We start from the raw sequence: 21399 nt of genomic DNA, 5'->3' as shown, positions 1-21399 counted from the left end.
TTTGGGTCAGCAAGATTTTTTTATGTTTTTGAGAAAATTACTGGACAAAATTATGCTCTGGTCAAAAATACTGCACAGTATTAACAGTAATGGAATAGTAGTGCAAAAAGTGTTAAGATACATATTTACTGTATAGAAATAATTTTTAGGATGAAAAAATGCAGCCTAATTATAATGATCAGTTCCAAGTGTATAAATGTGTGCATTTATCAAAGAGAATAACTAGTTTTTTTAAAAGCTATATTATATATGTTAAATTTTATATTATATACTTTGTTAAAAACTTGCGTATCATAGATAGTAAATACTCTTTTGCACCTAGGTGTTGACACCTGTGTACAGACTGTTGCGCTGCCTGACAGAACTGTTAAACTGCAAATATGGGACACAGCAGGTCAAGAGAGGTAAGACCTCAGAACAAAATAATACATGATGGAAAAAGATGTTTGTTGGTGTTATTTAATTCCAAAAAATCTTTCTAAGGTTTCACAGCATCACCACACAAGTGTTTCACAGGGCTGATGGGATTCTGCTCATGTATGAAATCGCATGTTCAAAGAGTTTTATTTCTGTACGAGATTGGATCTCTCAAGCTCGGGTAGCTTATGTTTTCATTTCTTCATTTTCCTTATATTTTAGTCAAAATATATGGAAACGTCCCCTTCCCTAAATTGTATTATGACAATGTTACACAGGAAAGGGCCCCTGATGATGTCATCATGATGTTGCTTGGAAACAAAAATGATGCAGTAAAGCGTGAAGTCCAGATTCAGGAAGGGGTGGATCTAGCCGGAGTAAGAGTTCATTGTGACCCCAAAAGTACTGTCTAATTGTTTTGCTTAAGTTTATTTCTACTAAAAGTTTGGTTGTATTTTCCCTTCATTAGGAGTATAACATACATTTCATGGAGTGCAGTGCTGCAACTGGGGCGAATGTGTCAGAATCCATGAGAAGTCTTGCAGAGTAAGACTCAAAATGAACAAAACCCATCACACCAATTATTATTTGTTAAATATGTGTGTTTTCTGTCCATGCACAAAGACTCATTTTTTGTTGCTACTAGGTTGTTAGTGCAGCGCAAGTCACAGAAGGAGAAACACACAACGCTGAGAAGAGAACCAGCACAGAAGAAATCTGGTTGCTGTTGAAAACACACTCCCACACACACAACATGCATGACCATTGGGTTAGTAAGATATTTTTTTGCAGATATTATTCAGCAAGTATGCATTAAATTGATCAAAAGTGACAGTAAAGAACAGTTACAAACTGTTATAAATAAGTGTTTTTTTATTTTCTGTTTATCAAGGAATCCTGAAAAAAAAAAATAGTTTAAAACAGTTTCCATAAATTAAGCTTTCCCCTTACAGGAATAAATAAAACTTTAAAAAATGTTTATTTTATATAAAAATGACTTTTTATGTGACTTTACATTTAAAAAAAATCTTACCAACCCTACAGTTTTGAAGGTAATGAACAAACACTTTGTAAAAAGCAAAGGCAAAAAATAAGCTGCTTATATATTGTTGCTTAAGAAGAATGTCATTTCTGTATTTTATAAATATGTACAAAATACAATAATGGTTTCACACGTAATAATATAATTATACATTTATTTAATGTCTGTTAAGTGCTTTAAGTGCTAAGTGGAAGTGAAAATGAATACAAACAAATAAAACAAACTATACTCTTACAATTTAAGAGTTTATGAATGAATGAAAAAATCTCTGTAACTCAGTTTCATGAATTATTAGTTAGCACAGACTAAATCATTGAGGTACTAGTCAGCCTTAAAAACAAGACACTACTTAAATAACTCACAAAAAGCTAAATTTAGCTAGAAATTGTATAGAATGGTATAGAAAAACAAAGGAGATCCCATCTCATTTTGTCACCCTAATGTCAGAATGCATAGATTATTTCCTTGTTTGTGAGGTCTCATCTCGAGTTGCTTATCGATCGTCATATCTGTTGTCTGAAATATAAGCAATAAATATTCACGGATACACACACACACTCATGATACACAACTCAGTGGCTTAGATCACAGACAGACAGGGTGACTATAATAAGCAGACTGAGGAAGAGAGCAAATACGATGAAGAAAATCTGAGCTGCCCATTGACTGTGTGGCACCCCTGTCACCGCTCTGGTCCGTTCAGAAGGAATCATGTTGGTCAGGTTCAGCATGTAGCCCAATGTCCAACCAACATCTGTGTCTGCTACCTGTAACCAACATACAATAAATATGAGTACAAATCCCCACATCATACTGAGTGAAAAGCCATATACACTGTAAAAATTTAAAATAATTTGTTACCCTGCTGACTTTAGTCAACTAAAATATTCCAGTTGTCCCTTAAATTAACATTGAGTAACTTAACATTTCAAGTTGCCTAAACTAAAAATTTTAAGTCAGCGGGGTAACAAATTATTTTAAGTTAAAACGGGGAGTGTACGGGGAGATTCCCAGAAGTAACAGGTTTCCTCATACTGCTGGAGCAGAGGTCGTCTGATATATTGATTTATATCAGGTTGAGCACATGATTTCAGTTTATGATCTACTTCCACTGTGTTCTTGAGCAATACAAGTAACCTGGGGTTAAATTATAGTCTCGATGAATCACTAAGTATCCATATTCAATTTGTTAAATAAGGAAGTGATTGATCTGTAGGCATGAAATTTATATATTCATATTACTGAACAGCTTCATTACGGCAAAGGAAGGATTTAAAGAGATGAAACTGTTCCTTACCTGTTTCTCAAAAGAGATTTGATCCCATGTGTTGTTGAACTTGTATCCTTTCAGGAGAACAGTCATAATATAATGAGCAGAAGCACAATAATCTTTTAGGTATTTTGCCTTGATGTTTGGATTTTCAGCAGTAAGCTGCAGAACGAAATAACGGAGAAAAATGCAGAAAAAAAGTCATGAACATGGATTTAAGAATATACCAACATTATCAAATATACTATCCACCTAGAGTGGGCATGGCCATTTGTAAATGAAATGTGTCTGATTTTGCTTCAAGCTATTTTTATCTGTTCAAAACCGCTGGTTTTGCTGCTTGATATTGCAAACTGGTGTGTCTTACCATATTATTTTAATGTGTAATCTTAATTTAATGCATGTTATTGTTCTTATCATTATTTCCCTACAGCGGCTAATGGGCTGGAAGTCTCGCCCATTCACAGAAAACTGTTTACTTCCATGTTGAAAAATAAGGTGGATACGTGTAATCATATTGTGATTCACTTGATCACTTCTCATCTCACCAGGCTTGTTACTATAAAATGTCAAATGTAATAGTAATTGTGGACTCACAGTGGTCCAGGTTTTGTTGCAGTGAGTGTCAATAGTGGAAAGAACCCGGGTCAGGGGAGCTTTTGGGACAAGTCCAAGGAACTCAAAGGTGTAAAAGTATGCAGAAAAAGCCTGAGATGGACATTAAATATAGCTGTTAGACTTATTATGAGACATGGAAACAGGAATTAAGACAAAAAGGATAGTAGAGGATGATTTTGATGTGAACATTATTTAAAATAGTAACTTGTAGGCTGCTTCAGCATGCTTTGATTCAGTAAACGATCTGATAGATTCAGACGAGTAAAGGATTTGTCAGAGTGATGACTCATTTTTTTTAGTTATTCATTTAGTTACCTAATAAGAATCATTCTGTCAGAAATCAGACTTTATTTTTCATGATTAAAAAAAAAAAAAGAACTGACTCTTAAGAGTCATTTGTTCGAGAATTGATATAAACTGGTTACATTGAAACCTGTGTTCTTTGTGTGTGCAGTCCGCTAGTATAAATATATTTCTTGACATTATTTCATGATGCACAGTACTTTTATTACATCACTTAAAGGAAAAGTTTACCCAAAAAATGAAAATTTTGTCATCATTTACTCGCCCTCGTGTTGTTCCAAACCCGTATATTTTTCTTTCTTATGTTGAACACAAAAGAAGGTATTTTGAAGACTTTTGAAGAACCAAATAGTTGTTGGTCCCCACTTACTTCCATAGTAGGCAAAGAAATACTATGAAAAACTATGGAACGACATGAGGCTGTGTAAATGATGCCAAAATTTTCATTTTTGGGTGAACTATCCCTTTAAGATATTTAATTCATATTCACAACCTAGGTAAAATATTAATTCTTATGGTGTGGCAGAAATTATGCAATGTATATAAAATTTTGTTGCAGTGTTTGTGTTTTTCCATGTCCACATTGGGCCATGTAAAATACATAAGAAAAATGTTTTTTGTTTAACTAACTGCATATCTCCCTCTCTATTTTCTTCTAACTGAAATCCAATGCTACTAGTAATTAATAAAAATGATTTGATAAAGTAAGAAACACTCACAAAGAATTCGCCATTGACCGGAGGCTGATAGGCACCATTGAAGCCACATTCTGGTGAAAATGCACAGTCGGTGAGGTTAACAATGTTCTCCATTAGAGAAAGACAGAGGGATGAATTACCCGTTCCTGAGAAATTGACTATAGACGTGGGGTTAAAATTGTTTGGTTTGACCACACAAGGGGAGTTGTAGAGGTCACCCAAAGTAACATTGATGTTATATCCAACGTAGTAGCATGGGTGACTGATAATAGATGATGGTCCAGCAGTCTAGATAAAGCAAAGACACCATATCAGACATTCAGCTGTGTCTGTATTTTTACTGGACACTTTCTTTTCAAACCTACATATAGTAAATGCATTGTGCTAAAACTAGTATGGTAAAACCTATAATCTATTGAATTATGTAAGTGAACCCTTTAAAAACCAACCTTGTGAAGGTAGACCTGAAGTTTCCTCAAAGCCTGGTCCTTGCCGTAGCACAAGTAGCTCTGTGTGTACACCTCATAATTGTACCCATAGAGCTGGAGATTAAAAGCTGAAGCTGGGTTTTTCACTGGGTCTTTTGGGGTGAATGAGATCTGCGTTGATGAGCCACCAAGATCTAGAGCTCCAATGATCTTTCCTGCTTTAGGGTGGATCCACTGACCCTCAAATGTGTGCTGCAAGGGAAAAAAAGTGTTGACATACAGGATACAGTCATTAAGCGTGATTAGGTATCATTTCTACTGCTGATTGATTGAACTAATCGAGTCAAGGCAAGAATGAATATAGCATTACAGCTTCCATCGTTCAATAGCCTTTGAAAGAATGACAAATAAAGAAATGATTAGGTAATAACTTTGTGGCATTGATGTTGCATTGATGATGGTTTTATTTTTGTATGGATTTATTTATTTTAAGTAACTAACTATTTTCCTATACACATGTATAAACATTGTAATGATTTTTAACAGTTTGTAAAAGTAGATACAAAAATTAAAACTAAATTAGTAAATGTGTGTGTGTGTGTGTGTGTGTGCGCGCATTTTTGTGACAAATGAGGACATAAATTTGTATAATGACACAGGTATGACACAGATATTACAAGGTGAAGGTGACTTTTCAGGACATTGACCCATGTCCCCACTTTAAAAAACGCTTATAAATCATACAGAGTGAGTTTTTTGGGGGAAAGTAGAAATGCACAGTCTCCTGTGAGGGCTAAGTTTAGGTGTAGGACAATAGCACATACAGTTTGTACAGTATAAAAACCATTATGCCTATGGGATGTCCCCACTTTTCACAAAAACAAACGTGTGTGTGTGTGTGTGTGTGATTTACTATACTTGTGAGGACCAGATGTCCCCACAAGGATAGTAAAGCCTGAGACTTTTGACTTTGTGAGAACATTTGGCCGAGAAATAAATTATTAAAAATACTAAATTAAGTTTATCTTAAAATGTAAAAATGCAAAAAGTCTCCTGTGAGGGCTAAGTTTAGGGGTAGGGTTGGTGTAGGGCAATATAAAATATTGTTAGGTCAGTATAAAAACAATAGAAGTCTATGAAAGTCCTCACAAGTATAGCAAAACAATCATACGTGTGTGTGTGTGTGCGCGCGTGTGCGCGCGCGCGTGTGTGTGTGTGTCTTATAATAATTTTTTTAATGTTTTCAAAAGTAGAAAAATATAAGTAAATATTAAATACTATAGACAGAAATGCTAGTAAATATTATATATTGAAATGAGAACTTATGAATTCATTATACAAGCAAGTTCATGGTCTATTAGGATTGTATTTGTTTTTTGAATAAATTAATAAATGTGTAAAAAAAAAAAAGAACTGTTCTTTACGTTTGAAAACTCTGCATTAACAGGCAGTTGATCCCAATTTAATCAATGCTGGAATGCCATTAGTCACCTTAATTAGACTTTCCAAGAGATAATTGATGGTGATCCAGCCATAAGCCCCCTCCTCCATTCCAGAGAGTATTCTGGCCCCTCGGAAATCAAATGGATAACTTTGGATTGTTTTGGTGACCTCTACGAGGATGCTATCTGCTACACTTTTGTTCTGTAAGCTGTGAAACCAATGCTCATTTAATAGAGTTATGTTGTCTCAGTCAAAACACTACTTAGGAAGATCATTTCAAAATCTATGTAAAATATAGCCAACATTTGCCATATATTTAGCAAATATAGCCAAATATTGTTCCATTTATATGACACATCAGTCAGTTGTTGATAAATCACCTAAGAAGCCGCATGCCAGCAGTGGCACCTAGGTACACAGGTGTAGTTTTCCGCTGTCTTTCGGGTACTGCTGCCTTAGCAACATCCAAGCATTTCTTAAGAATTTCTCCAGCTGCTGGAGGGTTCTGGACATAGCTAGATATGCCATCACCTAAAAACATAAAAGTGTTTTGACAGTTTAAACATGAGTATAGCGTTCTCATTTGGCACAGAGGGCAGGAGTCTCAGCTATTAAAAAAAAAAACTGTTTATAGACCAAATTTTTGTGATGGCCCTGTTAAAACTGTGCTGTGTTCCTTGAAAAACCTAAAGTAAATGCAGTACTATTGAGTAAATGCATTAGATTCAGCTTTGATGCCTAATACAACATCTAATCACTGTAAAGTGTTATAAAGTTACAGAACAGAGAGCTGGTCAAGTTTCCAGCACTGTACTCACCATCCACATCGCAGCTCTGTTTCTGAGAGACTATTCCAGTGTTGTTCTCTTTGTTCCCCAGCCACTGGTACAGGAAAAGGGCCGTATGAGTGGAGCCGGCATCAAACACAATCCCATACTGAGGAAGTCAAACAAAGAGTTCTATAAATTTAGACGAAACTTGACTTAGTGGGTGTGCTTTGCTGAGAGAAACACACACTTCCTGAGAGAAAATGTTTTATTGTATTTATATTATACCATAGGATTAATGAAAATAGTTTGAGTTGAGGAATTGTATAGAATTTATTTTGTTGTTTGGTATAATTGTGGTCCTAAATGATATAAGTACATATTTGTCAAGTTTTTTACCATTGTTTTGTGGGACATAGGCTACATAATAATGTGTGAAATACATAATGGGGTTATGCACAACAATCTATTCTGTAAAACAGGTTAGATCATTTTGGGTTCAAGTCTTTTGTATGTGTTTTGTTAAATATGGAGCTGTTTTACTAAAGATGCATTCAAAGGAGATATACCAAAGATTATCATAACCGATGTCCATCACATATGTAGATTGATATCTAAATGTTATTTTTTTTCTTCTTCTTAAAATTGAATAAAACGCCAACAATAAAAACTAACAGTTCACCATAAAAGTCCATAGATATCGGCATCAGTTCACAATTCTGTTAACACTTTCTTGACAATCGAATGCTATGAGATCTGTTTTCTGGTGTATTCAGGTGATGTTTGACATATACCTCATTAGAGATTTTCTTCATATAGTTAAAGTAACTTCATATGTGACCCTGGACCACAAAACCAGTCTTAAGTCGCTTTTGTGCTTATTTGTAGCAATAACCAAAAATACATTGTATGGGTCAAAATTATAGATTTTTCTTTTATGCCAAAATTCATTAGGATATTAAGTATAGATCATGTTCCATGAAGATATTTTGTACATTTTCTACCGTAAATATATTAAAACGTAATGTTTGATTAGTAATATGCATTGCTAAGAACTTCATTTGAACAACTTTAAAGGCAGTTTTCTCAGTATTTTGATTTTTTTTTTTTTTGCACCCTCAGATTCCAGATTTTCAAATATTTGTATCTCAGCCAAATATTGTCCAATCCTAACAAACCATTCATACAGCTTATTTATTCAGCTTTCAGATGATGTATACATCTCAATTTCAAAAAATGGTTTTGTGATCTAGGGTCACATATAGTAACTTCATATAGTTATTTTGGAAACACATTACAATGAGGATTCATTTATTAACATTAGTTAATGCATTAGATATCAATAAGTAATAATGAACAATACTTTTACAGAATTTATGCTAACACTTTACAGTAAGGTCTGAATAGTTAATGATTAAGTTAATTCTTCAACTACAATGTACAATATATTTGTTACAGTATTTATTATTGTTAAACATTAATTAATAAAAAGACAAAGGTTTATTGTTAGTTCATGTCAATTAACTAATATTAACAGATACATTGGATGTTGAAATTAGCATTAACTGAGATTAATAAATGCATTAAAATAATTTATCATTGATTGTTAGTTCATGTTAACAAATATAGTTAACTAATGTTAACAAATGGAACCTCATTGTAAAGTGTTACCGAATTTATAACTTTAGGTTCATGCTAATTTCAACAAATACTAATACATTAATAGCAACTTGAAAATGATAACATGTATAGTTAGTGGTAAAGTGTTACTGTTATTTTTTATGTTTGTTTTTAAACATTTTCTATTGTAAATTATTAATAATATGAGTTAAATGTACGCCCTTAAAACATTCTAAATTCTACTCATGAATATCTTACAAATAGACACATTGTGTGAAGCCAAAATGTTATCACTAGTGCATGTGATGACACATAGGAACTATGCATTCACGGATGCAGGTTTAAATGTCAACTTTTAATAAACAAACTGTGCAATCAGACATGAAAAATATTCATGAGTATTTCAACTTTTACAGCCAAACACACTCCTCACATTAAAATCTATACAAAAGCACATCATGTTAAACATCTTTGCACCTGTGTTGAGTATGGCTCAGCCAAAGTCTGATGATCAGCAAGAGAAAGAACCAAAGCGATGAGGGCTGTACAAGCTACGGCTGCCAATGCAGCACCCAGCAATAAAGCTTTCATCTGAATTGCCATATCTGCAATCTGTCCAAAAACAAAACAAATAAGCACTACAAGGATGATCCACAAATATATGAAGTTCATTGTATGCATGCCAAAGTTAAGCCGTCACATAGACACATTAATTTGTCATAGCTTTGTGTACACTTCACATGCTTATTCAAGTCTATAAGTTATACAAGTTCAAGAGAATCAATTATTAACCGAGATCTTCAATTAATCTGTGTCGTTTTAAAGCTGATTGGCAGGTAGAGACACATAAAAGTAACAGAACAGATAGAAAGCAAGTGTCTTACCTTCTTCCCTTTGCTTTACCTGTTCGGATGAACTTTCTTATTGAACACACTGTAGCTATACGTGCCCGTATCTAGAAGTCAGTTATGTTGATACCGCCACACCTTCACTCCAGCCCAGATCTCTGAGAACTGAAGTTACACTCCCACTTCCCCAGCATATCTTCAGCTCATTACACACATTCATAACACATCCACTAACGTTTCCTCTTTCACACAGTTACTAGGTACAACACTACACTCAGACACACACACACCCTGAGGTTTACAACCTTAACGCTTCATTGGACCAAATTTTCTCTCTTATTTTTACGTCACAAGTTGAATCATTTTCAGGAAGTTTTCTTCAAGAATTTGACGGGATGTCCTCTGATACGTGGGAACTGATAAACAACTTTATCTGAATAGAACTGAAAGCATGCACTAACCTCATTCACCAATAACATCTGTTACTTAATAACCAATCTCTCTTTGACTCTGTTGTGTTAAAGTCCTTGGTTTAACAGTGTAGATAGAGCACTCACAAATTCACACAGACGGATTTTACTGAAAAGCACCATTATTTTTTATTTATTTACTATTACCATTTTTAGAATATTGTTACTGGATGAACCTCTTTCACAATGTTAGGGAATCTGGTTAAAATATGATATTTAGACTTAGAATAAACATGTTTAAAACAGAAAAGTTTAAGTAATTATTTAAAATAACAAGAGAGTTGAGTAAACTTGAGTGAAGTTGAAGCAAATTGACTCAGCATACACTGCAAATCAGTAACATGAAGCCAGTATTTCTAATGAAGTATGTTTATCTGTTATATATATATTATTTATTATTTTCAAACCTCATCTTTTCAACTTAGTTATTAACTATTTTTGTGCTTTACTGCTAAACCAAAGATTTTTTTTTCTGTGAAAACACCAGAAAAATAAAGATCTTTATTCAAAAGAGGGCTCAAAAGATTATATTTTCATGATATTCGAAACACACAAGTAGAAACAATTTTCAAAATAACTTTATGTTATAAAATACTGGACTTATGATTGATGATATGACTGGATTTGTGTATCTTAAATGTACTAAGCTACTGAGGTATGCTTTGATACAACCTCCCAATTTTTTAACAAAATGTGCTTTTTTACCTTGGACTGTGTAATATAATTTCAACTTTATCTTTAATAGCATTCAATATGTTTTTAACATTTCAAAACACATTCTCATGTTAGCAGATAGATTACACTTTTACATGTGACCAACAATTCCTCAACATATATAAAATATCATAATGAAATATTACCAAAATATTCCTCTATTGATTGAAGAACACTTCAACTCTTCAGACCCCCGGCGTATGTGGCAAGGCATACAATCTATCACAAATTACAAACCACCTAACTCTGTGCCCCCCTCCAGCTCTGCCTCCCTCCCAGACGAGCTCAATCACTTTTATGCTCGTTTTGATCAAAATAATAAGGAGATCTCACTCAAAGCTGAGCATCAACCCAGTGAACTGCCTCTCACTCTCTCCACATCAGATGTTTACTCCACTCTGCGTAAGGTGAATGCACGGAAGGCAGCTGGCCCTGACGGAATACCTGGTCGTGTGCTTAAAGCCTGTGCGGAGCAGCTAGCTGGGGTCTTCACGGACATTTTCAATCTGTCCCTGGCCCAAACAACTGTCCCCACTATCTTCAAAACCTCCACCATCGTACCAGTACCGAAACACTCCACTGCCTCGGTCCCTAATGACTTCCGTCCTGTTGCACTCACCCCCATCATTGCCAAGTGTTTTGAGAAACTGGTTGCATCCCACCTAAAATCCTGTCTCCCTGCTACACTGGACCCATTCCAATTTGCCTATCGCCACAATAGGTCAACAGAGGACGCCATCTCAACAGCGCTTCACTCTGCCCTCACCCACCTGGACAGTCAAAACACACATGTGAGAATGCTGTTCATAGATTTCAGTTCTGCATTCAATACTGTAATCCCCTCCAAGCTGATCTCCAAGCTCAGCCAGCTTGGAATCAGCACACCCATCTGCAATTGGATTCTAGATTTTCTGACTAACAGACCTCAGTCCGTCAAGTTAGATAACCTCTCCTCCTCCATCATCACCCTGAACACCGGCGTGCCACAGGGCTGCGTACTGAGCCCTCTCTTGTACTCCCTCTTCACCCATGACTGTGTTCCTGTTTATGGCTCCAACACCATAATCAAATTTGCAGATGACACCACGGTGGTAGGTCTGATCAAGGATGACGATGAGTCAGCCTACAGGGATGAGGTGCAGCACCTGGCTGTGTGGTGTGCCACCAATAATCTACAACTAAACACCCAGAAGACAAAGGAGATCATTGTGGACTTCAGGCGGACTAGGAGTCATGCACACACACCCAAGGGCGTAGCCATCATTTCAAAAGTGGGGGGGGGCGGAATGTCTAGTGTTATACCTGTTTTTTTTGTTGTTGTTTTTTTTTTTTTTTTTTATTAACCCTTGTCTAATTGACAGGTTTTATTTTTAATCATACCTTTTTGCTTAATATGCTTTATGATTATATTATTATATATGATTATAAAACAGAAGGAAAGAAAGAGAGAAAAAAGAAAGAAAGAAAGAAATACAACAGCTTGTCACTGGGACAGTACGCTTAAAAGCACATCTTTGTACCTTATTTACCCCAAAAATTTTCATAGTTGTACATTACGGTACATATTGGTACCTTTTTGAGTATAAGTTACAAAGATGTCCTTATAAGGGTACTATTGTTTACATATTTCAGATTGTATTTTATGTGTGTTGTATGTAGAGTACATGGCACACAGTAATGGATACTTGCACATTCACATTCTTCTTTATTCTGTTCTGTTCTATTATACATTAGTCTGATTAGTCTATGTTTTTTTTTTTTTTTTTCTTTCTCTGACGCTTTTATCCAAAGCGACTTACAACTGCTATATATGTCAGAGGTCGCACGCCTCTGGAGCAACTAGGGGTTAAGTGTCTTGCTCAGGGACACATTGGTGTCTCACAGATCTCTCACACCAAAGGCATGTGTCTTATCCACTGCGCCATCACCACCAATGTTAAAAGAAATATCTTATCATAGACAATGCTGTAAATAATCTTTACCTCTGAAGCGTCACTGAAACTTTCTGCCTCATTCCCTCTCAACTCTGAATTCACTTCTGCCTCTGTCTATAGCAAATAAAGTAGTGTTTGAAACATCTACATACAGGGAATAGTGACATACAGAAGAAAATAACACATTAAGTACACTGCTGGACAATAACCAATAATTTGTATCCTAAATTATTTTAACACTTTAGAATGATAAACACATATTCACTATTAACTATGACTTTTGCCTCAATAAACTCTTCATTTACTGCTTATTAATAGCTTGTAAGGTAGTTGTTGTAGTTAAGTTTAGGATTATGGGATGCAGAATATGGTCATGAAGAATACAGAATTAATATGTTCTTAAGTGCTAATAAACAACCAATATGCAAGCTAATAATTACCTACTGTAGTTAAAAATGATAGCTGAGAAGTTGTTCATCATACTAATGTTATTTTTTATTTTTCTATATTTGACTAATTATGTGTTTTCTATGATTGGTCCATATATAATCCTACAAACGCTTGCGTATTAATATATTTTATACCATGTAAAACCAGCCAGGTGTTAAAAGCCACTCTATCAGTTCTTCTCACCTGTGAAGTGTGTTTTTCTTGTGTGTCATCCTGCTTCTGCTAACAAACCTAGGCTGACTGTTTCTTGTTCATTCTTGACAACACATAAAAAAGTAAAATTAGTGCAATAATGACAGAGCAGCCCTAAATTAAAATCGGTCCTGTATCAGATCAGTGCTTGCATACTTGATTGAAATACATCATGTAGATTTGGCAGAGTGTCACAATGCTGCAAACGCTGTAAAATCTCAGTTCAACATTATCTTTATTCTTATTTGAAGGGTTCTAATAATATACATACGTGTTAAAATAAAAGACGTTACAAAAGAGTTACGGAAAAATACACTGAAAATAAATAAGTGCATGTTTGTCCAGGCAGCTTTTTTTTCATATAATGAACATCAAAACTTGCTAATTATTTAACAAGATCAATAGGCAGAGTCACTCAACATTGTGCAACACTATTCGGATACCACATGACAACTTACGCTGCTTCACTTTTTCGTAAAAAAGGAGTGAAGAGTTTCTTGCCGCTTTGAACTCATCGCGACCTCTAATGAATGATGCATACAGCGCGAGCCTGGGTATGTCGTGACGTCACAAACTGAGTGACTGATTGCCATGGAAACGTAAACGTCATGTATATCTTGTCTCTTTGAATTTTAAATCATTCTGCATTTATATAGACCATTTCAACGGATATTCGGCGGTATAAGGAAGTGACGTCTTTGGTCCACGGACGTTTCCGGTTAGTGTTCAAAACAATGGCGGCAGGCGCTTGATACACAGTGGGATTGCGATTAATTTATTTAATCCTGCTGTTTAAAATGTAGAAATTAAAATTAGATCCTTGTAGTTCGGTGGTTGGGTGCTCCCGCTGGGCTCGAACTAACATTAATTTATAAATAATCGGAAATTAAAGGGTTAGATGCCCGAGAAACGCGCCTGGATTGCAGCAGTGAAGAAGCAGAATAGACACTAGCAACTAGGATATACAGCGCACATTTCCATTGAGGTAAGGACAAGCTCTTGTTTTTTCCATCTAATTCTTTGTATTTATTTACGTTAACTCTTCAAGTATGATGCAGCATTTTGTTTTCGTCATTGTTTACATATGCGCCTGGCGTTTTGATTCTTTTTAAGTGAAAAAGGCCAAGCTTTTATTTCTGTTTTATTGCAAGCGTTATGTAGGCTATAAAAAATAAATATGAGTTCTCATTAGTTGTCTAGCTATCTTGTAAGCAGATAAATGCAGTGAGTAACACATTATAGAAATGTATTCTCTACACTTGAATGTTGAATAGTGAAACGGTTAACTGCAGTAGTTTACAAAAGCTAACGGTAAACATTTGTCATCACTTATGCTTGTCTAATGTTAATTCCAACATGTACTGATGTATTAAACAATAATAGTATTATTTGTAAATGTTGTGCATTAAATAAAATAATTGTTTTTCTACTTTTGTCTTTAGGAAAGCCATCATCTGTAATGTAAGACAGCTAAGACAGTGAGTGCTACAGGGAGACAGGACAGTGCCAAACCACATGTGACCATATGAACACCCAGATGTGTTTGAGAACTTGAGGATGAAATGTAATGTAGTACTCAAAGCTGCTCATGGTCAGCCTGCTGCTTTTGATATTGATCACATGTTAATAAATATGCTGGAAACAGTCTCTGTCTTTTGTTTATATGCAGTACTGGTCAAATGTCTGGACACATTATTTTAACAAAATGATGTTGACAATGATGAAATTATGACAAAATCAGTAATATTGTCAAACGGTTTTCTGTTTTAATATTCATTATATTTCTGTGATGCAAAGCTGGATTTTGATCAGCCTTTACTCCAGTCTTAAGTGTCACATGATCCTTCAGAGATCATTCTAATGTGCTGATTTGATATTTGGTTCGTGTCAGTGTTGGAAACAATTGTGCTGCTTAATATTTTTTTCTGGAACCTGTGATGCTTTATACAGGATTGATTAATTAAATCCAGACAGGAATTTTCAAAATTATAGAAGTCTTTTCTAACAGTGTCTTTTTAAAATCAATAAAAAAAATTATGAATAAATGTATTCATATTCTTAAAAAATAAAATAAATACTGACCCCAAACTTTTGAACAGTAGTGCATGTTGTTACAAAACATTTATATTACAAATAAATGCGGTTCTTTTATTCAAAGAATACTAAAATTATCTCAGTTTATAAACATGTTAAGCAGCACAACTGTTTCCAATATTGATTATAAATCAGTATATTATTATGATTTCTGAAGATCATGTGACACTGAAGACTGGAGAAATGATGCTGAAAATACAGCTGCAGATCACAGAAATAAATTACACTTTAAAGCATATTAAAATAGAAAACCATTATTTTAATTTGTAATATTTCAAAATATTACTGTTTTTGTCTATATTTTTGATCAATTAAATGCAGGCTTGATGAGCATTGGAGACTTATTTCAAAAACATTAATAGTGGCCACACTTTTTACCTGTATGTGTGTTTACAGTAAATGTGCATAAAAACATACATACCCACATATAAACTCGTGTGTGTGCATTTATTAATCTGCATGTAGGCTATACTTTATCTAAAAAAAAAAAACCTAATAAAGGTTTATGCAAAACACGGTAGTCAGCACTGAACTGCATTCATCTTGTTTATTTATGACCACATGATGGCTCAGATAGAGCATTCTCGCACTGTTCCACAGCAACAAACTTGACCACACTAAGCACACATTATAAAACGATTGAAATCAGTAATAATGGGATGTAGTGCTTAGTTTATTAGCATTCATTTAGCATTGTAATAAACATTCATGTTCAGTAAAGCTGCAGTGAAACGATATGTATTGTGAAAAGCGCTGTACAAATAAAAATGAACGCGTAGACATACAGACTGACCCAGCAATGCAAGTGCAATGTCCACCAAAAACCTCCCCTGACATCTTAGCACACACCAAGATAAGATCGTAAGTAACACTGTTTGTCTTGCTTCAGTTTAACCGAACATAAGACTGATGTCATCCATCGTACAAACAAATGATCCCAACTTCTGAGGAGTTAATTGTAAGCATCCAGACTGCGATACGCGTTTAACGCCATCTCTCGTGTACACGCACACAGCATCAATCAGAGCCGTCCGGAACAGTACTTTTAATGTTCTCTGTCATATTTAAAGGGTAATTATTATTATTCTTTTTTTTAAATACCTAACTTGCGTTTTCGCTAGGCTTAAAAGGGATGCGCTTGCGCTAGTTATAGGTTTTTATAGATCTGAGATTTTAAAATGGCGCTACCGGAAATGCTTCAGGACCAGACATGCGCAGTAGCGCTCCAACGCCTTTGTTATTGTTTACGTCCGTGAAATGGTCTATACATTGCTCCATTAAAACCTCAACATATCGAGAACACAACTGTCCAATGAAAAATTGCGGGGGACGAATTTACTTTTTATAAAAAGTGGGGGGGACACGTCCCCCGCGTCCCCCGCGTAATCTACGCCCCTGCACACACCCATCTACATCAACGGAGCTGTAGTGGAGCGTGTGTCGAGTTTCAAGTTCCTTGGCATCCACATCTCTGATGACCTCACCTGGTCCCATAACACTTCCACTCTGGTCAAAAAGAACTTCTTAAGGAGTCTTAAGAAAGTTCACCTGAATCCCAGGATCCTTGTGGAATTCTACCGCTGTACCATTGAAAGCATACTCACGAACTGCATCTCAGTATGGTACAGCAATTGCTCCGCATCTGACCGCAAAGCACTCCAGCGGGTGGTGAAAACTGCTCAACGGATCACCGGCACCCAGTTAACTTCCATTGAGAACATTTATCATAAGCGCTGTCTGGGCAGGGCAAGAAACATCATCAAGGATGCCTCTCACCCCAACCATGGACTTTTCACCCTCCTTCCATCCGGCAGGCGTTACAGGTGCCTACGCTCTCTCGCACTAGTAAGCTCAGGAAGAGCTTCTTCCCCGAGGCTGTAACACTTCTGAACGCCACACCACCAATCTAACCTGCACCTGCTTATTACTGCACTGGTCACAGTACTTTACACACATACATTTGCACTACTCATATTTTGCACAGACTGCACATTGTTAAAGTTATTACAATATAAACTGTCTAAAGTTGTTACTGTACAAAGCACAGTAAACTATTTCTATAAAATATTGCACTACTGCTATTTTGCATAGAATACATTGTTCTATCAATACTTTGCACACTCATCCAGCTGTATTTATTTATTAACACTGTTCTCACGTTTCTGCTGTTCATAATGTGTATATATAATCTGTAATCTATATAATCTACATTGCTCTGTTCATAATGTACATACAATCCCTACATTGCATTCCTATTTATATTCTGTATATACTCTGCTCAATACTGTATATAGCAATTCCACTGTACATTCTGTAAATCATATCTTCACTTACTCTGCACTTATATGTATATAAAACACTATATTCTTGCACTTCTGGTTAGATGCTAACTGCATTTCATTAGCTCTGTACTTGTACTCTGCATAAATGACAATAAAGTTGAATCTAATCTAATCTAATCTCTGACGGAGGTGACACATCTGACAGTGGTGATGAAAACCTGAATTTCTATTCATTTTAACTATCAAATACATTGAATCAATCAATTACTGTATTAAAACAAACACAACAAACAGTGAGTATCTTATTGTTCATAAAGCTTTTATTCTAGAGTCACATTTAAGTATTTTTGGAACACAAAATCTGACGGTGGTGACATCTGATGGTGTTGACAAATTTGGCATTTCTTTCACAAAACAAATAGAGTTCATGTAGTAGCCATTTCGTTTTTTCTGTTGACGCTAGATGCTAATGGAACCTGCTTCAGGAGAATAAAATGATCTAAATATTTCAAATAATTTCCTCAGAAATTAGAAGATGGTGTTGACATATCATGATTGTGACCAGGAAATATTAACATTAGGATTTAAAATATTCTAAAACTATAAAACTGACCAGAGCCTGTCTGACAGTTATTTACTCTGCAGAGGACTGTGGCGAGGGGTCCTTTAGAGTGACAGCTGCCCCTGATATTCCCTGATTTTATTACATTTTAATAAGTGTCTGACGGTGTTGACAAAAAGTGGGGACACAACTTTGAAACCTTATGAAACATGCATGTGTCACTGAAAAACTACCTTGCTTTGATATGAGACATTATTAAGTGTTGCTTTTCATAAGACAAACTCTTTTTCATCATTACAAAAACAAACAATTTTATCCATTTTATAGCATATGAATGATTGAACCCTTCTCTGTGAACACACTGTTTTAGATACTTGTGTTAAATACATTCTATTATTAATCCCCATAATATTTACAATTGAAAATATTTTTTAATATTTTTAAACCTAATAGCAGTTACACTTGCTGGACATGTTTTGTCCCATGTCTCAATAATAACTGTACTAATAAACAACCAATATGCTGGTAATATTCATGCTGATAAACAACTTGTTAATACTAAATAGTGTTGCATAATCTACAGTGGAAACCACATTACTAGCATAAACAAACTCTTTAACTGTGCATTGCTATGGAAATGGCCGATTCGATTCAGAACACGTGTGACAAACACTCTCGTGTGTCATTTTAGCTTAATCACCTCAGCATCCTGATTGAGGGATTTGCAGCTAACCATGTATTTCCACACAAAGAAAACTAATTGCTCATGGTCACGCTCAATTTTAAATTAGTGAGAAAAAAGACAAGGTTCGGTCAGGGCGTATCATAAATCACCACTTAAATCTGGTATGAATACCTTCAGCTGTCAATAAGAGGTTGTTCTCAATCACGCAATCGCACCTGTTGTTCACTCCCTTATGTGTTCAGAAGTTCACATTTTGAACAGTTAAGCCTGCAAACAATAGAGATAAGTAATAGCAGTAAATGGCAGGCACATAAATATCTGTTTGATAATCATGTGTGTACCGTGACACAGGATTGAGACTCATTGCTTGAGCCACATGATGTTCACTTCAGTCCATTATGAGCAGCAAAATCAGCAGTCACAAGTAGAATGACTGGTGACTTTTTTCTGACTTGTTATTTGCTGTAACTATTTTCTTAATTAGTCACATTCAGCAATTCAACTGAGTTGGTCTGTAAAATTCTCCACCCTATATGACATATTATGCAATGATTCTAAGCAAATAAAGGGCATTATCAGATTAAAGGTCATTATACTTTGTCACATATTTGTGGTTTTGGATGGTGACAGATTTGTTATGTAACTTCAATGCATTTGTACGCCAAAAATGGGATGAAAACAATTGCATACCTCTTTTTAGAGCTCTAGAATTATAAAAAGAGATCTTTGAAAGAGTTTCTTGTGAGGGCATTTGCTCCGGTGTTCCCTATTTGGTAAAACAAGAAGAAAAGGTTGAACTGGTGTATGTGTACACAGTATTACATCACACGATATACAGTATACTTATTTTCATTTCAAACAATTCAATGCAGTTTTATTTGTATAGCACATTTCATAAGGAAGAAGCTTCTTCCTCTTCCAGGAACATATTTAAATACATTTATTCCAACAAAATAAAATTTCAAAGCTTCATTTCCATTCCACTGAATAATTAGTTTGGATGTTTTTGTTGAATCATTTTCCTTAGTGGAAAACTTCAAGCTGCTGTGGCTACAGAGGGCATTTAAAAATGAAAGAGCAAAAGCAATATGAAATAGAAGAAAAGAAAGACCATTACTGTGTATGATAATAATATGATAAAAAATAACAGTATGTATGTGCATATACAGTATATTAGTCTTTCTACAAAAACTACACTGTAAAAAATAAGTGTAATTTTAAATGTAAAATTTTGTAAAAACGCTACGGAAAAAAAAACTTTTAAAAGGTTAACAGTAAGTTCCCGTATACTGTATACAGGGAAAAACTGTTAAAAGCTCTAACTCTAAAGCTCTAGCTCCAGAGCAGTGTGATGGCCAGCTTGTCCCTAGTCACGGTTATAATAACTTTTGCCTGAGAAGATAGTACTGCTTCATTTCGGAAGATTAACTTTTCCCTTCTTTATTCTTCATAACCCGAGAATTTGGTGACACATACCTGGGCTTACGCCGCCTGAACGGTGCAGTGAAGTAGGCTATAGTTTGAAACCTGTGCGTTACCTCGTAAACGTAGTCTTAAATGAGTTATAAAGTCTTAAATGACCGTAAAGAAAATCGCAAATGTGTCAGATCCGCGTCATGCGCATCAGGTTTTAAAGAGACAATGCTGCTTTTAAAGTGAAACCTGCTGAAGTCTGTCATTAATGTGAATCAAAGAACAAAAGAAAAAGAGAAATCACTCGACTGCTTTAGTCGTTAATTAACTTTTGTAGCTGAATAAAGATTAATCTGTATAGTTTATGCATATACAATTTATAGTTTATGTGACGATTGTTTTAAAATCACTTAATATGTCAGAGCCTATTAAATGTTAAAAATAATGGCTTTCAATTAAACTGTAATGTTGAATGGCTATAATTAATAAGTAAAATTGATATAAAATGACTTTTATATTGACACCAGTAGCAGTATTGGTATTAATGCTTCATTAATAATAGGCTACTTTGTAAAAAGATGGCATTAAAAACATATTTAAAATATTCTATCTTTATGTTGTTTCTACATTAATTTGGAGGTTCTATGTGAAATTATATGATTAATTACAGAGAAATGTGTGATCACTAATGTTAACTTTTTATCAATTTTAAATGTTAAATTTCAATTTAATTTCTAATTTTATAGGTCCCCCAGAAAGAGATCGGGATGGCCCCCACCCCCTTGGCCCCGTTCAAATTTTCAGTTTGATAATCCGGCCCTCAAATGAGGCTAATCGAATAGCCCTGCCCTAATCCGTTAACATGGCTGACGGGAAAAAAATGCATCACATACGCACTGCAAACTGAGTACATATGTCTGAAACAGGAGTAACACAACTGACTGCTCCGTTTGCCGAAAACATGGACAAGAAACTCAACTTTTTTAGGACAAAAAAAAAGATAAATCAATAAATCTGTTTGTTGTTTTTTTCTTGTAAGTAAAGTGAAGGACAAATTAAAAACATTGTAAATATGTTTATTTATTGTAGTAGTAATAACTGCCTGTTTTTGCAAAAAAGAATTTCATGGCCGGTAAAAAAAAAAAATTT

At 34.9% G+C, this 21399-nt stretch overlaps 2 protein-coding genes across 4 annotated transcripts in view; one reads left to right on the top strand and one right to left on the bottom strand.

Moving 5' to 3' along the window:
* Nucleotides 1–3831, top strand: part of LOC306844412 (uncharacterized protein) — a 30245-nt gene extending 26414 nt beyond the window's left edge. Inside the window, exons 6-11 of one of the 2 annotated variants that reach the window (XM_079376512.1) lie at nucleotides 323–404; nucleotides 484–598; nucleotides 696–794; nucleotides 887–963; nucleotides 1064–1186; nucleotides 3163–3831. In XM_079376512.1, coding sequence (XP_079232638.1) covers nucleotides 323–404; nucleotides 484–598; nucleotides 696–794; nucleotides 887–963; nucleotides 1064–1148 — 458 coding nt within the window. In that variant the 3' untranslated portion in view covers nucleotides 1149–1186; nucleotides 3163–3831. Of the gene's footprint in view, nucleotides 1–322; nucleotides 405–483; nucleotides 599–695; nucleotides 795–886; nucleotides 964–1063; nucleotides 1719–3162 lie in introns of those variants that run through there. The other variant, XM_079376511.1, reaches the window with a different exon arrangement.
* LOC306844427 (ectonucleoside triphosphate diphosphohydrolase 8-like) lies at nucleotides 1278–9703 on the bottom strand. Of its 2 annotated transcripts, XM_079376545.1 has the most exons (10): nucleotides 9491–9703; nucleotides 9084–9218; nucleotides 7038–7155; nucleotides 6600–6750; nucleotides 6268–6427; nucleotides 4798–5028; nucleotides 4370–4636; nucleotides 3327–3437; nucleotides 2757–2891; nucleotides 1278–2226 (listed from the first exon to the last, which is right to left on the bottom strand). In XM_079376545.1, the coding sequence occupies exons 2-10, from the start codon at nucleotides 9207–9209 to the stop codon at nucleotides 2032–2034; spliced, it is 1494 nt and encodes a 497-aa protein (XP_079232671.1). In that variant the 5' UTR covers nucleotides 9210–9218; nucleotides 9491–9703; the 3' UTR covers nucleotides 1278–2031. The 2 variants fall into 2 exon arrangements, with proteins under 2 accessions (XP_079232671.1, XP_079232670.1); XM_079376544.1 differs by lacking the exon at nucleotides 9491–9703 and having other exon boundaries at nucleotides 1602–2226; nucleotides 9084–9420.
* Between the last annotated feature and the right edge of the window lie 11696 nt (nucleotides 9704–21399).

The sequence above is a fragment of the Barbus barbus genome, assembly GCF_936440315.1.
Source record: "Barbus barbus genome assembly, chromosome: 25".
Lineage (NCBI taxonomy): Eukaryota > Metazoa > Chordata > Actinopteri > Cypriniformes > Cyprinidae > Barbus > Barbus barbus.
Note: the sequence above shows the minus strand (reverse complement) of the source record. Positions and strands in the feature narration are given on the sequence as shown.

Coding starts and splice junctions, on each gene's coding strand:
- LOC306844427 (XM_079376544.1), bottom strand. CDS start 9,287: ATGCATACAATGAACTTCATATATTTGTGGATCATCCTTGTAGTGCTT. Junction 7,156..9,083: donor CTGAGCCATACTCAACACAG/GTGCAAAGATGT, acceptor TGACTTCCTCAG/TATGGGATTGTGTTTGATGC. Junction 6,428..6,599: donor GCTGGCATGCGGCTTCTTAG/GTGATTTATCAA, acceptor TTGGTTTCACAG/CTTACAGAACAAAAGTGTAG.